This window comes from Dryobates pubescens, chromosome 1 (assembly GCF_014839835.1).
Source record: "Dryobates pubescens isolate bDryPub1 chromosome 1, bDryPub1.pri, whole genome shotgun sequence".
Lineage (NCBI taxonomy): Eukaryota > Metazoa > Chordata > Aves > Piciformes > Picidae > Dryobates > Dryobates pubescens.
In genome coordinates this window covers 31,087,612-31,104,732 of record NC_071612.1, presented here as the reverse complement: position 1 = coordinate 31,104,732, position 17,121 = coordinate 31,087,612, and the positions used below count along the sequence as shown (strand labels likewise).

The window sequence follows — 17,121 nt, the reverse complement described above, 5'->3', positions numbered from 1 at the left end:
GTTTCGTTTACCCTTTTAACGGTCCGGAGGATGATTACCAGCAGCAGCCAGAAGAACATGGCAATCACCGCCGTGCCAACCAGGATAATGAGCTCCAGGTTTGTTTTCTCTTCAGCGCCTGGGAAGAAATGAATGAATCTCTGAGTGATAGTTGGGAGCACATCGGTGCTGTTCGTTCATTAAGAGCGGAGAATGGAGGCGCTGGTTGGGAAGGTTCGTTTTAAAAGTGCAACACGGAGTGAAGGAAACGAAAGCAAAACGAAGCCAAAAGCTTGGGGGTGGGTGTGGGGGGGTTGGTTTGTGTTGGAATATGATGCTTAGATTTCGTGCTGGTTTACACCCCAGCCCATTTCTTAGCTTCAGTCTTGTTCCAAGAACAGTATCTGGACCTTCATCAAAGGGGAAAAAAATAGTAAAATCTCACATTTGACATGAAAACAACAACAAGAAGGAAAGGAAAACATTGCTTTAGAAAGCTCAAACTGAAAGACTCTCTCTGTGTCTCCCCAGAAAACAAACCAACCTCATTAGATAGTAAATAAAGAGCTGTGAGAATGACTCTGAGAACAATCTCTCTCTTGTCTCTCTGCATGCTTCAACTGGGGCATGGCAAACGTGGTCCTGCTGGAACACAGGAAAACAAAACCCTGCTTACAACCTTCCCCTGCCAGGAAAACAGCATCCAGCAGATGCCACTTGAACCTGGCCCTGCTGAGGCCACATCTGGAATGTTGTGTCCAGTTCTGGGCCCCTCAGCTCAAGAAGGACCTCAGGGAACTGCTTGAGACAGTCCATCCCAGAGGCACAGAGCTGCTGCAGGCAGTGGAACATCTCCCTGTGAGCACAGGCTGAGGGAGCTGGGGCTTGGAGCAGAGGAGCCTGAGGGCTGCCCTCAGTGCTGGGGATAAAGATGTGCAGGGCTGGAGCCAGGCTCTGCTCAGGGATGTCCAAGCACAGCACAAGGGGCATTGGGGGCAAGCTGGAGCAGAGGAGGTGCCAGGGGAACAGAAGGGAAAACTTTGTCCTTGTGAGGATGACAGAGCCCTGGAGCAGGCTGCTCAGAGAGGTTGTGGAATCTCCTGCTCTGGAGCCTTTCCAACCCCACCTGGATGTGTTCTGTGTGCCCTGCCCTGGGTGATGCTGCTCTGGCAGGGGGTTGGACTGGGTGATCTCTGGAGGTCCCTTCCAACCCCTAACATTCTGGGAGTCTGTGACCTACACAGGAGCAGCTTTCTTTTTCAGCTCTCATTCCCCACACCACACTCCTGTGGTTCATCCCTTGCAGCACACAGATTTTCCACCCCCACACACACACTCCATTGCAGGACCCCAGCCAGCTGCACACTGCATTTCTGGGGAGTGAAGCTTTATCTCCTACCCAGGTTTCCAACTTCTGCAGCTATACCCCAGCCACGTTTCCAGCAGCAGCTGAAACCTGCCTTGTCAGCTGCAGATCATTTTCACCCCATGTGAAAATACTGCTCAACACCTTAAATTCCTAAGGGGACCTATAAGAATAACAGGATGCTGCCTTCATCATCATCACAGAACACATGGGACCATCACCCTGACCTGCAAGACAGAGGTTTGTAAAGGATTCAGTGCCTGCACTGTGCAAATGCGCTCATGCCCAGGGCAAGGAGCTGTTAGTTTGAGGATTCTCATTGCAGCTCCTGGTGGAAAGTCCATCATGGTTCCAGCTACTCAGACTGCAGGCTGACCTCTGGCAAGGATTTCTTGTCTATCAGTGTGAATTTCATTGCAATGTGTCACAACAGGACTGGAGCAATGAGAGGGCTCAAAAGTGCTTCTTTCAGAGCTAGCTGGGCTATGTCTGGAGTATCCTAATCTAAACCCACTACCTGTTCATAGAATCCTGGACTGGCTCAGGTTGGAAGGGAGCTCAGAGCTCCTCCAACCTCCCCACCATGCCCAGGGACACCTCTCAACTACACTCAGCTGCTCAAGGCCTCATCCAACCTGACCTGAAACACCCCCAGGCAGGAGGCAGCCACAGCCTCCCTGGGCAGCCTGTGCCAGAGTCTCAGCACCCTCCTACTGAAGAACTTCTTCCTCAGCTCCATTCTAACCCTGCTCTGCCTCAGCTTCAAACCATTCCCCCTTGGCCTGTCTCCAGACACCCTGATGAGAAGTCCCTCTGCAGCCTTCCTGCAGAATCCCTTCAGGTACTGGAAGGCAGCTCTGAGGTCCCCCCAGAGTCTTCTCCAGGCTGAACACCCCCAGCTCCCTCAGCCTGTCCTCACAGCAGAGCTGCTCCAGCCCTTGGATCATCTTTGTGGCCTCCTGTGGGCTCAATTCAGCAGCTCTGTGTCCTCCTTCTGCTGGGGACACCAGACCTGGAAACAGCACAGCAATCACAACAGACTGCACAAAGCCTTCACTCTGCTTTTTCTTGGATGCTGTTACAGTGATGACACAGCTCAGCAAGTTCCAGAACACAGCATGGAAAGTAAGTGGCCAAGATAAGAGAGGTGGCCCCTGATGCCTGGGCGTTTAGTTGGGCTCTGCTGTAGAGTTTTGCATGTCATGTAGACTGGAAGAGTTTCCTTTGCAACCACAAGTAAGACAGGGTCAGCTCTTGCTGCAAAGCACTACCCAAGCAGTGTGGGGAGGGAAGAGTCCATCCCAACAGCCAGGGTGGCTTTGAGACTACCCAGGGTGAGCCTGCTGGGAAGTGCCAGGACTCGCAGCACATCTCCCAGTGCATTCTCAGATCTCCCCTGAGGATACCCTGTGGATTTCAGGGGTGACAAAGATTTCATGAACAGCCTGGAAGGAAGCTGACACCAACCTTCCACTGAAAAATGAGCCACTGCTGTTGTGCAGCCCAGGGCATTGCAGGCCAGGCAGGTGTAGAGCCCTCCATCTTCTTTCCTCACGCGGCGGATGGTCAGAGTTTTGTTTCCGTCTTTCAAAACAATCCCTGCAATACAAACCATGGCTCTTAGTCCTGCTGGCTTTGTCACAGGCTCACAGGATTGGAGAGGTTGGAAGTGGCCTCTGGAGATCACCCAGTCCAACCCCCCTGCCAGAGCAGGATCACCTAGGGCAGGTCACACAGGAACACATCCAGACATGGATGGCAAGGTTCCAGAGAAGGAGACTCCACAACCTCTCTGGGCAGCATGTTCCAAGGTTCTGTGACCCTCACAGGGAAGAAGTTCCTCTTCCTGTTGAGGTGGAACCTCCTGTGTTGGAATTTCCATCCACTGCCCCTTATCCTATCCCAGGGTGCAAGTGAGCAGAGCCTGTCCCCTCCCTCCTGACCCCCAGACCTCAGGTATTGATAGACATTGATCAGATCCCTCTGAACAGCCCCAGGGCTCTCAGCCTCTCCTCCCCAGGCAGTGCTGCAGTCCCTTCAGCATCCTTGTAGCCCTCCCTTGGACCCTCTCCAGCAGATCCCTGTCCCTCCTGAACTGGGGAGCCCAGAACTGGATGCAATATTCCAGGTGAGGTCTCAGCAGGGCAGAGCAGAGGGGGAGGAGAACCTCCCTGGCTCTGCTGGACACACTCCTCTGAATGCACCCCAGGATCCCATTGTCCTTCTTGGCCACCAGGGGCACATTGCTGTCCCATGCACAACTTGCTGCCCAGCAGCACTCCCAGGTCCTTCTCCTTGGGGCTGCTCTCCAGCAGACCACCTCCCAACCTGTCCTGCTGCAGTTTATTCTTCCTGCCCAGGTTTTGCCATTTTGTGTCCAAATTTCAGAATGCAATTTTGTTTTGTGGTGCAAAGCTGCAGTTAGTCCCAAGAAAGGCAGCCCTGAAGTCACAGGAAATGCATAGCAAAGGAGCAATGAAACCTCATAGCTCACCTGAGTCTTCCACCAGGGTTTCATTGTTTTTAAACCACATGATGTGTGGAGGGGGAATGCCATGGGCTGTGCAGGACACTTCTATGGTTTCACCAACATTTGTTGTCTGATTTTCCAGATTTCCTGCCAGAGTGGGTGCCATGGGCTCTGTTGGGCCAAAAAGACAGCAAAATTACTGCCCACTAAACAAAAACATCCATTTTTGCAGTAATCACAGAAACACTCAGGTTGGAACAGACCCTCAGGAGCACCAAGTCTACCTATTAACCCTACTCTGCAAGGGTCACCCCTAAACCATAGCCCCAAGCACCACATCCAAACCACCTTCAAACACAGCCAGGCTTGGGGACTCCACCACCTCCCTGCCCAGCACATTCCAATGGCCAATCTCTCTTGCTGGGAAGAACTTCATCCTCACCTCCAGCCTAAACCTCCCCTGGCACAGCTTGAGACTATGTCCTCTTGTTCTGGTGTTGCTTGCCTGGGAGAAGAGACCAACCCCCACCTGGCTACAACCTCCCTTCAGGGAATTGGAGACAGCAAGAAGGTCTCCCCTGAGCCTCCTCTTCTGCAGGCTAAGCAACCCCAGCTCCCTCAGCCTCTCCTCACAGGGCTGTGTTGCAGACCCCTCCCCAGCTTTGTTGCCCTTCTCTGGACACCTTCCAGCATCTCAACCATGAGGGTAGTGGAACACTGAAACAGGTTGCCCAGGGAGGTAGTTGAGGCCCCTGCCCAGCCTCTGCACAACCTGATCTAGTTGAGGATGCCCCTGCTTACCGCAGAGAGGGTTGGACTGGATGATATTTGGAGGTCCCTTCCAGTCCAGGCTATTCTGTGATTCAACATCTTTCCTAAACTGAGGAGCCCAGAACTGGACAGAGGACTCCAGGTGTGGCCTAACCAGTGCTGAGCACAGGGCACAATGACCTCCCTGCTCCTGCTGGCCACACCGCTCCTGATGCAGGCCAGGATGGCACACACAGCCCGCCCCTTTTGGTCACCAGTAAGCGCTCTGTACCTTGCACAGTGAGGTGCTTCACCAGGCAGTGCTGTGTTTTAGCCTTCTTGTCCTGAGCAATGCAGACGTAGTCCCCACTGTCCTGCAGGGAGATGTTGCGCAGGATGAGCTCCAAGGTGACGTTTTCCCCGTTGGTGTTGGAGGCTGTGGCGTTCAGCTTCTGCAGAGCGTTGAGGTTCTTGCAGACGGGCATGGGCAGCCCTCCAAAGGGAGTCTGGGAGGCCTGGGCGCTCAGTTTGTACCACGACAGCTTCTCAAAGGTGAATTTGTCTGCGGTGCACTGCAGGGACATGTTGTCCTTCTCTGTCAGCTGACTTCGAGGCTGTAGATTGATTTCAAGACCCCCTGCAAGTTTCAATAAGGAAAGAGAGGGGGGAGAGAGAGAAAAAAGGGGGGGGGGGGAGGAGGGGGAAAGAGGGGGGGGGGAGAAAAAAGAGGGGGGGAGAAAAAAGAGGGGGGGAGAAAGAAGGTGGGGTGAGAAAAAAGGGGGGGAGAAAGAAGGGGGGGGGAGAAAGAAGGGGTGGAGAAAGAAGGGGGGGGAGAAAGAAGTGGGGGGGGCGAAAGAAGGGGGGGTGAGAAAAAAGGGGGGGGGAGAAAGAAGGGGGGGGAGAAAGAAGGGGGGGGAGAAAGAAGGGGGGGGAGAAAGAAGGGGGGGGAGAAAGAAGGGGGGGGAGAAAGAAGGGGGGGAGAAAGAAGGGGGGGGGTAAGAGGGGGGGGGGGAAAAAGGGGGGGGGGGAGAATGGGGGGAGAAAGAGGGGGGGGGGAAAGAAGGGGGGGAGAAAGAAGGGGGGGAGAAAGAAGGGGGGGGAGAAAGAAGGGGGGGGAGAAAGAAGGGGGGGGAGAAAGAAGGGGGGGAGAAAGAAGGGGGGGAGAAAGAAGGGGGGGAAAAAGGGGGGGGGTAGAAAGAAGGGGGGGAGAAAGAAGGGGGGGAGAAAGAAGGGGGGGAGAAAGAAGGGGGGGAGAAAAAGGGGGGGGAGAAAAAGGGGGGGGAGAAAAAGGGGGGGGAGAAAAAGGGGGGGGGAGAAAAAAGAGGGGGAAAGGGGGAGAGAAAAGAGGGGGAAAGGGGGAGAGAAAAGAGGGGGAAAGGGGGAGAGAAAAGAGGGGGAAAGGGGGAGAGAAAAGAGGGGGAAAGGGGAGAGAAAAGAGGGGGAGAAAAGGGGGGGTGAGAAAAAAGGGGGGAGAAAAAAGAGGGGGGAGAAAAAAGAGGGGGAAAGGGGGAGAAAAAAGAGGGGGAGAAAAGGAGGGGTGAGAAAAAAGGGGTGAGAAAAAAGGGGGAGAGGAGAAAAAAGGGGGGGGAGAAAAAGGGGGGGGGAGAAAAAGGGGGGGGGAGAAAAAGGGGGGGGAGAAAAAGGGGAGGAGAAAAATGGGAGGAGAAAAAGGGGAGGAGAAAAAGGGGAGGAGAAAAAGGGGGGGGAGAAAAAGGGGGGGGAGCAAAAGGGGGGGGAGAAAAAGGGGGGGGGAGAAAAAGGGGGGGGGAGAAAAAGGGGGGGGAGAAAAAGGGGGGGAGAAAAAGGGGGGGGAGAAAAAGGGGGGGGAGAAAAAGGGGGGGGAGAAAAAGGGGGGGGAGAGGAGAAAAAAGGGGGGAAAAAGAGGGGGGGAGAGAAAAATTAAATAACTAGATAATAACTAACTAACATGAAATCATTCCTATTAGGTTGCACATTCCGTTGCCAGCATTCATCTGCAGAAGCCATTTTACAAACACAGCCTTATCCTCGTCTTACCTGTGGTCATGCTTTGGGGTTGACCCTTCAGTGCTGGGCCAAAGGCTGGACTGGATGATCTCGAAGGGCTCTTCCAAACAGATATATTCATAGAATCACAGAATGGTCTGGCTTGGAAGAGACCTCCAAAGCTCATCCAGTCCAACCCCCCTGCAGTCAGCAGGGGCATCCTCAACTAGATCAGGTTGCCCAGAGCTCCGCTGAGCCTCACCTTGAATATCTCCAGGGATGGGAACCCAACCACCTCCCTGGGCAACCTGTTCAAACTCTGTGAATCTGTGATTTTGTGATTATCCAGCAGTAAATGAGGTAAAAAACTCAACAACCACCAAACAAAACCAACTCTTGGGAAAAAATAATCATTCAATCAATCCTCTAAAGAGTAGCAACTTATTAAAAGCAAAATGGCTGAAAGGCAGCCCTGTGTAATGAAGACAGCTCCTCCTCCTGTAGGAACTCACAGCAACAGAGGATTATTGTTACAATTATCTTGTAGCTCATTTTCAGTCTCCTTCTCTGGAGACCCTCAAAGCCAAACTGGATGTGTTCCTGTGTGGCCTGCCTTATGCCATCCTGCTGTGGCAGGGGAGGGTTGGACCTGAGGACCTCTGGAGGTGCCTCCCAACCCCTAACATTCTGTGATCCTGTGTGAAAAATAACATTTCAGGATGCAGATGTGGGGATTGGGTTTCAAGGAGAGAGAGAAGCTATTTGTCACTGGTTTCAAGAACGTTAGTCTCATCTTTTACAACACACTGTCACTCATTGTGGAATGTGCTGCCCAGGGAGGTGGTGGAGTCCCCAAGCCTGGCTGTGTTTCAAGGTGGTGTGGGATTTGGTGCTTGGGGCTATGGTTCAGGGGTAAGCCTTGTAGAGTAGGGTTAATGGCTGGCCCTGGTGATCCTGAGGGTCTGCTCCAACCTGAGTATTGCTGTGATTCTGTGACACTAGGCTCTTTTAAGTGACTGCAAAACCCAACAGCAGCCACTCATGGGACAGCGGTGTCCACCTGCATCATTTTAACTCGACCCACTCCTCCAGAAGTTGGCTGAAGTCAGCTTGGTGACTTCAAAGACTTTAGGTGAAGCTAAAACCCTAGAGGCTTAAAGGGTTTTATAAAGGGCACGAATCAGCCAACAGCTTTCAAGCAGCTATCAGAGCAAACCAGAGGCACCATCAATCACTGAACAGGATGCACTTACTGGTCACATGAAAGGAGATGACCCTCTCGCTGGAGCCAGCTCTGTTGGTAGCCATACATCTGTACAAAGCAGACACGTTGGCTGCTTGGATCGTCAGGGTGCTCACAGTCTGCAAAAGAACGATTTCACAGCCTGGTCAGTGCTTGAGCCTGACCGCCCCAACACCTCCGCAAAGTGATCTGCACAACAAAAAGCCCTTCCGCATCCCTGGCACAGCAGGAGAACCACCGCCCCCCACCCCTGACATTTACATTCTGTCTTTAAGGCCAAAGAAGAGAAAGCAGCTCTGCCAGCAGGCAGGCTTTGGTGTCTGTGTTAATAAATGCTGCACCTACAACTTCTTCTGTGCTTCAGCCTCTCCAGATTCTCCTCGCTGCAGTTCATTGGTAGGGTTAACCTCAGGCTGCTGAAAGGCAAGCACTGAAATCTAAGCGAGTTGCTCTCCTCGGTGGGAGGCTCACTTTGTGTCAGTGTCTAAGGGACTTGGATGAGTGCAGCTCTCCGTAGATTCCCAGGTTTAATGACTGGGAACAAGAGCCTCACCCTAAGTGATTGTGGCACTCCAGAAAGAGAGATGGGCCATGGGAATGTGCTGCCCAGGGAGGTGGTGGAGTCACCATCACTGGAGGTGTTTAGGAAGAGCCTGGATGAGGCACTTGGTGTCATGGTTTAGTTGATGAGATGGTGCTGGGTGATAGGTTGGACTTGATGATCTCCAAGGTCTTTTCCAACCTGGTTTATCCTATCCTATCCTATCCTATCCTATCCTATCCTATCCTATCCTATCCTATCCTATCCTATCCACAGGTTTAGGCTGATGCCTAAGGAAATTTTCCACAGATTTGAGTAGAAAAGGGGTAGGATGTAAATAAATCACCAGTGGATGTAAAAAGGGGAAAAAACGATAAGGTGTAAGTAATCCCCTTGGCCTGATTACTAGCATAAAGTTAGTTGTGGAAACTACCTCTCTCTCTTTTCAGCTTCTACTGTGAGGCAGGGGGGTTGGAACTAGATGATCCTTGGGGTCCTTTCCAACCCTAATCATTCTGGTTCTTTCTCCCTAGCAGATACCAGCTGCTTGCTTCTGATGGCTTTTCCTTAGCTGTGGCTGACCTTGGCTGCATTCTTTGTTGTGGCCAAGTAGAACCATAGAATCAATAAGGTTGGAAAAGACCTCCAAGATCATCAAGTCCAACCTGTCACCCAGCACCTCATGACTAACTAAACCATGGCCTCAAGTACCACATCCAATCCCAGTACTGACAAGTTACCCTCTGCTCTTCTCTGTCTCTTTCTCTTTTACCTTGTATAGGGTGGGGGAAGCTCTCAGTAGCCCCCTGGTTTTGTCCAGGGGGGTTCTTGGGTTGTTTATAAATTATAAACCATGTAAATGTTGTACATTTTGTACATATTCCTTGCATTCCATGTTCCTAGATTGTAGTTGTTCTTGGCAATAGAGCCTCCTTAGCTTCCAGCTGCTCTGGCCAATTTTGTTTGGGGGGGCCTAATCCCAACCCACCACAGTGATGTGTCTCCAGATAGGGTCTGAACAGGGCTAATCATCCCCAGCCAAGAGAAAGGAAAAATCCTGCTCACCTTTGTTTTCCCAGCAATAGTCACAACTCTGTGCTTGATCTCAACCTGGTTGCCACCTCTCCTCTCCGAGATCACTTTCCACTTCCTGCACGCATAGGGGTTGGCTCCTGAGCGAACCTTCCTGAGATGGAAGTAGAGGTACAGAATGAATACAGAATGAATTCAAAGTGAATTCAAAATCCATACAAAATTAACCAGGCTGGAAAGGACCTTTGAGATCATCAAGTCCAACCTGTCATCCAACACCATCTAATCAGAATAGAATCAACCAGGCTGGAAGAGTCCTCCAAGGTCATCCAGTCCAACCTATCACCCAGCCCTATCCAATCAACCAGACCATGGCACCAAGTGCCTCATCCAGGCTTTTCTTGAAGATCTCCAGGGACAGTGACTCTATCACCTCCCTGAGCAGCACATGCCAATGGCAAATCTCTCTTGCTGGGAAGAGTTTCTTCCTCACCTCCAGCCTAAACCTCCCCTGGCACAGCTTGAGGCTGTGTCCCCTTGTTCTGGTGCTGGGTGCCTGGGAGAAGAGACCAACCCCCACCTGGCTACAACCTCTGGATGTTAGGAAGGCTGGATGTTAGGAAGAAGTTCTATACAGAGAGAGTGATTGCCCATTGGAATGGGCTGCCCAGGGAGGTGGTGGAGTCACCATCATTGGAGGTGTTCAGAAGGAGACTTGATGGGGTGCTTGGTGCCATGGGTTAGTTGTTTAGGTGGGTTGGATTGGTTGATGGGTTGGACGTGATGATCTTGAAGGTCTCTTCCAACCTGGTCTACTCTATTCTATTCTATTCTATTCTATTCTATTCTATTCTATTCTATTCTATTCTATTCTCCCTTCAGGTAGTTGTAGAGAACAATGAGGTTCCTCTTCTCCAGGCTTCCCCTGAGCTTCCTCTTCTCCAGGCTAAGCAACTAAACCATGGCACTGAGTGCCTCATCCAGTCTCTTTTTAAACACTCCAGGGATGGTGACTGGACTCTGCATTAGATCAGATGAAGAGCCACCCTTCAGGACTCTGCTCTTCATAGTGTGCAGATATTTCTCTGGAAGCCAGATGCCATCACTGCATCTGGGAGGGAAAACTGTGCTTCTGGCAACACTGCCATTAAATCCCTCCCTATAACCGTTTGAGCACTTTGTGCTCTGGAAAGCAAGGCACCCCCTAAGCCTTAAAGGTGACTTTCCTAATGAATCTGCCTGTGTCAGCTCAGTCAGGATGCTTGGGGGGAAGCAGCTATTCTGGGAACAAACCTCCATTCATAAATGGATGATTCAAGTTAATTTAGTTCAAAGGAAGGCAGAGAGACAGAGAAATCGCCGAGCTCCCTACAAGGATTTCTTGAGGACAGTAGCCATTGTGTAGGAAGCAGCCAGGCACCAAAGGAAGCAACTAGTGGAAATCATTTGAAAAACAACAACAGGAAAGAAGAATGCTGCTTTTTGTTGTTGTTGTTGTTTCTTTCTTTAAAGGAAATCTGGGCATATGGCAGTCCCAGATAAGGGAAGCTGCGTGAATCTCAGTCAGGCACTCTCTCTATCATTCCCCAACATCAATCAGTGCACTTCCTGCCCCAAGATACACTTTCACACAGATAAAGAGCACCACCACACTCAGCACTGGAGTGTAAGGGAAGAAAACAATCCACCACAAGGACCTGTAATTAGCATAAACAGCAAATTCCCTCTGTTTGGGACAGAGCTTGGGGCTTGCTGTCCACGGGGAGACCTGAGGGGAGGGCACAGAGGTTTGAAACCTCACCCAAGCCAAGATGCCCTTCAAGAAAGCATGAAAAGAGGAGAAGAGGAGAACCCTGGAGAAGAGGAGGCTCAGGAGAGACCTTCTTGCTGTCTACAACTCCCTGAAGGGAGGTTGTATCCAGGTGGGGGTTGGTCTCTTCTCCCAGGCAACCAGCACCAGAACAAGAGGACACAGTCTCAAGCTGTACCAGGGGATGTTTGGGCTGGATGTGAGGAGAAAGTTCTTCCCAGTAAGAGAGATTGGCCACTGGAATGTGCTGCCCAGGGAGGTGGTGGAGTCACCATCACTGGAGGTGTTCAAAAAAGGCTTGGATGTGGCACTTGAAGCCATGATTTAGTTGTCAGTAGGTGTTGGGTGACAGATTGGACTTGATGATCTCTGAGGTCTTTTCCAACTTTGTTGATTCTATGAAAGCAACACTGCTGGCTCCTCACTGTGGGTGGCCCTTGCCTCTGCTGACAACAATGACCCTGGCATAGCCTGCCTGCCACAATCTGCCACTAAATACAGCAATCTTTTCTTCACTGCCCTTGGGATTTGCAGTCTGGGCAAGGGATGCCCCCCCAAAATACCCAACCCAATCTAACACCCCTCGAGAATCCAACATGCCTCAAGAGCTACAGAAGATGGCAAGGGCTTGGCACTCACTGGGGGCTGAAGGTGCACTCCTCCTCCAGCTGCCAGTGCCAGAGGATGGTGGTGGGTGGTGGGACAGCATAGATGGTGCAGGTGAGGGCCTGTGTTGAGCCATACTTGTAGGAGTCCACGGGAGCCAGCAGCGCGTTCTCGCCGATCTGGGGGGGCACTAGGAGAGAGAGCAGCAGGTTACACCTCCTGCCAACGGCTCCCCCCACAGCACTGCCTGCACACAGACACAGCAATCACTTCACACAGTTCCCCAGCACAGAATGACAGAATTGTCAGGGTTGGAAGGGACCTCAAAGATCATCCAGCTCCAACCCCCCTGCTATGGGCAGGGACACCTCACACTACAGCAGGTTGCTCACAGCCACATCCAGCCTGGCTGCAAAAACCTCCAGGGATGAGGCTTCCACCCTCCCTGGCCAACCTGTGCTAGTGCCTCACCACCCTCCTGGGGAAGAAGCTTCCTTCAACATCCAACTTAAATGTCCCCTCCTCTAGCCCAGATCTATTCCCCCTATTCTTATCACTCCCTGACACCCTAAAAAAGTCCCTCCCCAGCTTTCCTGCAGGCCTCCCACAGACACTGGAAGACCGTAACTGGGTCTCCTCAGAGCTCTCCCTTCTCCAGACCAAACAATCCCAAGTCTCTCAGCCTGTCCTCATAGGAGAGGTGCTCCACATCTGAGTGCAGTGCAGAGCATCTCCAAGGATGTGAACCTTGAGGACCAGCTCCTCGAGGTGCAATGCTTCGCTAAAACGTCTCTTGGTTAGCCCTGGTTTAAAACACAGCCCTTGCACCATGCCCAGCCTTTAAATGCAGACTGCTCCCCAGCCCTGATCCCACTGCATGTGGCCTTGCTGCCCTTTGGAAGAGCTGCTGTCTTCAAAGCATCGAGGCTAGGCTGTTTCCTGGGGAGCTGAGAGGGGGAGGAAGAGGAGGAGGAGGAAGAGGAGAAGGAGGGTTGCACAGGGCAGGGCAGAAGAGGGACAGCCTGCGTGAGGCAGGAAGGATGGGTGAGGCGTGACAGGGCTAGGGTGGAGCGGGTGGGGGAGGACTCTTGCAGCTCAGCCAGCAAGGGGGGCAGGAAAAGAGCAGGGTGCAGAGGCAAAGTAATAACTAACAGAAAAAAAACCAACCCACCACAACACACACAAAGCATCGTCACAAGAACCCCAGGAGCCTGCAGCCTCTGGAACCAGGAGACATAGGTCACCTCTGCTCTCCTGAGCTTCAAGTATTCTCTTCACAGCCACCACCCCCACTTAAATCTACATCACTCTGGGCTGGATTTAATCCCAAAGATGGGAGCACCCCACAGGGTGGCTTTAATCCCACAGCACCCCACAGGTGGAAGAAGGGCACCCCTGGGGTAGGTCACTTACCATTCACAAGCAGAGCAAAGGTGTGTCTCTTCTGCATCTTGTTAGTAGGGTTGGTAAGGACAGCAGTGTAATTCCCAGCATCTTTTTCAGTTGCTTCAGAGATCACTAAGGTGTAGCCAAGTTTCACTGTGTGATTGGCATTGAGGGCTTTCCCATTTTTGTACCTGAAGAAAACACAGAGTTGCTTTGAATCCCTTCAATCCACACAGAATACTGCAGAGGTTTGCCTTGACTAAGGAGGTCTCAGCTTCCCAAACTTGTCCCAGCTCTTACCATTTCACCTCTGGTGGAGGATATCCTTTGAACTTGACAGGGATTTTGACTGTATCACCCAGTCTTGTCTCAACCACATTCTCCATTCTCTCCAGATGAATGAAAGGACTTTCTGAAAATAAAGAGAGAGGCAGAAGAAAGAAGAAGAAGAAGAAGAGAGGCAGAAGGGAGAAGAAGAAGAAGAGAGGCAGAAGAAAGAAGAAGAAGAAGAGAGGCAGAAGGGAGAAGAAGAAGAAGAGAGGCAGAAGGAAGAAGAAGAAGAAGAGAGGCAGAAGGGAGAAGAGAGATAAATTTAAAGGTCTTTCCATATGGACAGAAGTGTAACTGCTCTCCATTTGGGTTAGCACTCAATAAGCAGATGACAAAGAGGGGTGAGTGGCAGGATGCCATTTGTAAAGCACAGCTGGCTCCAAGCTGGGCTCTGTAGTGATGAACCCACCATGAAATCCCAGCCCTTTCCCTCACACAGAGGAACAAGCCAGCTCCCTCACCAAGGAGTTCTGGAAAGCTTTCAGGATGGTGTGGCAACTGCCAGCCCTAGGGTCAGACATAAATGTATATGTACACACAGGTAAAACTGACTGTAATTAGTCCAGAAACTAATAGTAGGATGGTATCACAGTACATTAGATGGTGGAAGGGACCTCCAGAGATCATCCAGTCCAACCCCTCTGCCAGAGCAGCATCACCCAGGCAGTCTGCACAGGAATGTATCCAGGTGGGGTTGGAAAGGCTCCAGAGAAGGAGATTCCACAACCTCTCTGGGCAGCCTGCTCCAGGGCTCTGCCACCCTCACTCTAAAGAAGTTTCTCTTCACGTTGAGCTGAAACCTTCTATGTTCAAGCTGGAACCTGTTGTTCCTTGTCTCATTAGTGTGCACTACTGAAAAGAGCTTGGCCCCCTCCACTTGCCCCCCAGCCCTCAGCTATTGATAGACATTGATCAGATCCCTCTCAGCCTTCTCTTCTCCAGACTAAAGAGCCCCAGGGCTCTCAGTCTCTCTTCACAGGGGAAATGCTCAAGTGCCCTAAGCATCCTCCTGGCTCTCTGTTGGGCTCTCTCCAGCAGGTCTCTGTCTCTCTTGAACTGGGGAGCCCAGAACTGGACACAGGATTGCAGCTGTGGTCTCAGCAAGGCAGAACAGAGTGGGAGCAGAACCTCCCTACCCCTGCTGACCACACTATCCTTGATGCACCCCAGGATCCCATTGGCTCTCTTGGCCACAAGGGCCAAGACTACACCACCACTCAAGTGTGTATCTGAACCACTACAGCCACAGATACTCCTAAATGATTTACTTGCTATCAGTTATACATTGCAAAGACTAAGACTTTTCAGTATGATTTAGGATGATATGGACTTAGTATCTGTTACCCTCACTATCTATAGCAGATCATCTTGGTTTGCCTTCTGAAGAGACACAGAAAGAACCCAGGAGAAAACTGAGTCTCTCCTGAGTCAATGTGCCACATAAATAATTTTGAATGTTAAAATAAGGAAGACCACAAAAAAACCCCAACAAAAAGCCATTGATATTCTGGCCCCTGAAATGAGACCTGAGGAAAACCAGGCTCCTGCAAAATACAAACCCCTTTGTCTGCCTCAGCTGTTAAAAGTGGGACATTCTCATGCTGGCAAGTTTTTGTTCTGGTCGTAAGGCAGTGGAGCCACTGGGGCTGGGCCCAAGAGGGGCTTGAGAACAGGCTGGAGGATGTAGCCTCCTACTTATCTGTGCACTTAGCCAGAGTTGTTTCCTTTGGATCATTTCCTTCCAACCAAAACTCCAACTGATTCATCTGGCACTAAAGTAAACACTAAGAAGTTTTCTCTTCTTAGCTTCATTCATCATGATCCAGACTCAAGGCCAGCAGAACCACCAGAACCCAGCCTGAGTTCACCTGGACCAAGAGCAGGCAGCCCTTACACAAAGTCAGCTCCACACAGGCAGCTTGACAGGACCTCAAAGAACTCAGCACAGGAGAGGATCATACAATCATAGAATTGTCAGGGTTGGAAGGGACCTCAAGGATCAGCCAGTTCCAACCCCCCTGCCATGGGCAGGGACACCTCACACTACAGCAGGTTGCTCACAGCCACATCCAGCCTGGCTGCAAAAACCTCCAGGTGTGAGGCTGCCACCACCTCCCTGGGCAACCTGTGCCAGTCTCTCACCACCTTCATGGGGAACAACTTCTTCCTAACATCCAATCTGAATCTCCCCATTTCTAGTTTTGCTCCATCCCCCCAGTCCTATCACTCCCTGACATCCTCAGAAGTCCCTCCCCAGCTTTCTTGTAGCCCCCTTCAGATACTGGAAGGCCACAATTAGGTCTCCTCATAGCCTTCTCTTCTGCAGAGTGAGGTTTGCTTCAGCCCATTTTGCTGTGGGGTTCTACAGCTTCCATTGACTTCCAGCACCCTGGGATAGGACAAGGGGCAAGGGATGTAAGTGGTTTGGCTTCCCAGTTCAGGAAGGACAAGGATCTGCTGGAGAGAGTCCAAGGGAGGGCTATAAGGATGTTGAAGGGACTGCAGCACTGCCTGGGGAGCAGAGACTGAGAGCCCTGGGGCTGTGCAGTCTGGAGAGGAGAAGACTGAGAGAGGATCTGATCAATGTCTATCAATATTTGAGGGCTGGGGGTCAGGAGGGAGGGACAGGGACAGGCTCTGCTCAGTTGCACCCTGGGATAGGACAAGGGACAATGGATAGAAACTCCAGCACAGGAGGTTCCATCTCAACATGAGGAGGAACTTCTTTACTGTAAGTGTCACAGAGCCCTGGACCAGGCTGCCCAGAGAGTGGAATCTCCTTCTCTGGAGACTTTCCAGCCCCATCTGGACCTGTGCTGGATTCTGTGGTCTTGCTGTGGCAGGGGGGTTGGACTGAAAGACCTCCAGAGGTCCCTTTCAACCCCTAACATCCTGTGAGCCTGTTAAAACCTCATCATTAGCTGAACGTGTGGTATAAAACCAATCCAAGAGCAGCTGCAAGCTGCAGTTTGGTTCACTTCTGTCATTCTACTGCTGGCCAAGATGCTTTCTGCATCCCAGGACTCATTCCCAAGGCTGCAGCAGCTGGGCATAGTGCAGGGGAAGGTGGCATACCATGGATAACGAAGTAGCTGCTGTTCTTCATGTTCATGCGGCCGCTGGATGCCGCGCAGGTGTACCGACCCCTGTCGCTCAAGGCCACGCTCTCGATGGTCAGAGTGCTCACAAACTTCTTCACTTCTCCTGCAGTGGTCTTTAAATCCCTTATGGTGGCACGTTTTTCCTGGAGTAGATAGAGAGAGGAGATGACCACAGGATCATGTTAGGGGTTGGAGGGGACCTCCAGAGATCATCTAGTCCAATCCCTCTGCCACAGCAGCACCATAGAATCCAGCACAGGTCACACAGGAACACATCCAGACAGGGCTGGAAAGGATCCAGAGAAGGAGACTCCACAACCTCTCTGGGCAGCCTGTTCCAGTTCTCTGTGACCCTCACAGTGAAGAAGTTCCTCCTCATGTTGAGGTGGAACCTCCTGTGCTGGCGTTTCTATCCATTGCTCCTTGTGCTCTCAACGCAACTGAGCAGAGGCTGTCCCTGTCCCTTCCTTCCTGATGCCTACCCCTCACATATTGATAGACATTGATCAGATCCCTCTCAGGCTCTCCTTCCCAGACAGTGC

General features: G+C 51.6%; 1 protein-coding gene across 1 annotated transcript in view; it reads right to left on the bottom strand.

Moving 5' to 3' along the window:
- KDR (kinase insert domain receptor) overlaps positions 1 to 17,121 on the bottom strand; it is a 50,183-nt gene that overhangs the window by 25,289 nt on the left and 7,773 nt on the right. The window contains exons 7-16 of the mRNA XM_054163406.1: positions 16,554 to 16,722; positions 13,449 to 13,560; positions 13,176 to 13,339; positions 11,796 to 11,952; positions 9,380 to 9,500; positions 7,784 to 7,892; positions 4,858 to 5,202; positions 3,840 to 3,986; positions 2,813 to 2,944; positions 12 to 118 (exon numbers count right to left, since the gene is read on the bottom strand). Coding sequence (XP_054019381.1) covers positions 12 to 118; positions 2,813 to 2,944; positions 3,840 to 3,986; positions 4,858 to 5,202; positions 7,784 to 7,892; positions 9,380 to 9,500; positions 11,796 to 11,952; positions 13,176 to 13,339; positions 13,449 to 13,560; positions 16,554 to 16,722 — 1,563 coding nt within the window. The remainder of the gene's footprint in view (positions 1 to 11; positions 119 to 2,812; positions 2,945 to 3,839; positions 3,987 to 4,857; positions 5,203 to 7,783; positions 7,893 to 9,379; positions 9,501 to 11,795; positions 11,953 to 13,175; positions 13,340 to 13,448; positions 13,561 to 16,553; positions 16,723 to 17,121) is intronic.